Source organism: Sinocyclocheilus grahami, unplaced genomic scaffold (genome assembly GCF_001515645.1).
Source record: "Sinocyclocheilus grahami isolate Dianchi unplaced genomic scaffold, SAMN03320097.WGS_v1.1 scaffold1678.1, whole genome shotgun sequence".
Lineage (NCBI taxonomy): Eukaryota > Metazoa > Chordata > Actinopteri > Cypriniformes > Cyprinidae > Sinocyclocheilus > Sinocyclocheilus grahami.
Genome location: NW_015506857.1, coordinates 256,050 through 257,289, shown reverse-complemented (window position 1 = coordinate 257,289; position 1,240 = coordinate 256,050). Strand labels below are relative to the sequence as shown.

The window sequence follows — 1,240 nt, the reverse complement described above, 5'->3', positions numbered from 1 at the left end:
AAAAATGTCAGTGTACTAATACATTATTAAAATCAAAAGTTTTATCTGTTAATATTATTTAATGGGCCTGAGCTAACACGCACTAACAATGAACAGTTTTATTTATTTTTATTAACTAATTTTAACAAATGTTTATAATTTCTGTGACAAATATATTACTCACAGTTAATTCATTAAATAACATTTACTAACGGAACCTTGTTGTAAAGTGTAACCGGATATATTGATGTCCCATTTCTTTTAAAATGTTCATGTATAATCTCTTTCAGAAATAGCATTTTTATTATTTTTGTATTTTTTCCAAATGCTACAGGTTTAAGATAACTCAACTGCCTGAGTCCATATAAATGTGGGATTAACTCGAAGTATGTTAATAAAGGTGGTGGCACAGACATCAGCTTTACTTCTCTACTGCCGCTGCTCGGTATAATCGTCCTCCCAGATCTTCCAGTTTTTGTCTTTTGTCCAAATCCTGATAGAGTCCAGCAGGAACCTGGTCGATCCCGTAGAGCAGCCCATAAAGACAGCCGGCGATCAGACCTGTCGCACTGCTCTCGCCTGAACAAACATTCACAGTGGCACACAATCTGTCAAATGCTCACACACAGTGAATCCACATAAAAACTGAAGGCTTCTGATTAAATGACTGATGTTTTGTAGACAAACATAAACTGTGGATATGTGTAAATTACTTTACAAAACAAAACTCTTCATTAAAAAATGTCAAATGAATGATCTTTTTTATTATTTTAAAAGTGTCTATTTAAAATTATATTACCATTTTAATAACAATTAGTTTTAATTATTGATTTGTTCATTTTTTTTACTATTTTTTATTTTATTTTCCCATACCTCCATTTGTTTTATTTCATAGTTTTCATGACTTCACTATTAAAATAATTAAAAATAAAATAGATTACATTTTTAAATGCTGTAATTTTTTTAAAACTATATTGTTGTTGGGGGAAGTCATGGCCTAATGGTTAGAGAGTCGGACTTGTAACCCAAAGGTTGTGGGTTCGAGTCTTGTACCGGCAGGGATTGTAGTTGGGGGGGAGTGAATGTACAGCGCTCTCTCCCACCTTCAATACCACGACTGAGTTGCCCTTGAGCAAGGCACCGAACCCCCAACTGCTCCCCGGGCGCCGCAGCATAAATGGCAGTGACTCGTGTGTGTTCACGGTGTGTGTGTGTGCACTTAGGATGGGATAAATGCAGAGCACTAATTCTGAGTATGGTC

General features: G+C 35.2%; 1 protein-coding gene across 1 annotated transcript in view; it reads right to left on the bottom strand.

Moving 5' to 3' along the window:
- Positions 1-221: 221 nt before the first annotated feature.
- The window catches only part of adprhl1 (ADP-ribosylhydrolase like 1), an 11,912-nt gene continuing 10,893 nt past the window's right edge, over positions 222-1,240 (bottom strand). The window contains exon 7 of the mRNA XM_016258398.1: positions 222-558. Within this exon, the coding sequence (XP_016113884.1) occupies positions 401-558 (158 nt within the window). The 3' untranslated portion in view covers positions 222-400. The remainder of the gene's footprint in view (positions 559-1,240) is intronic.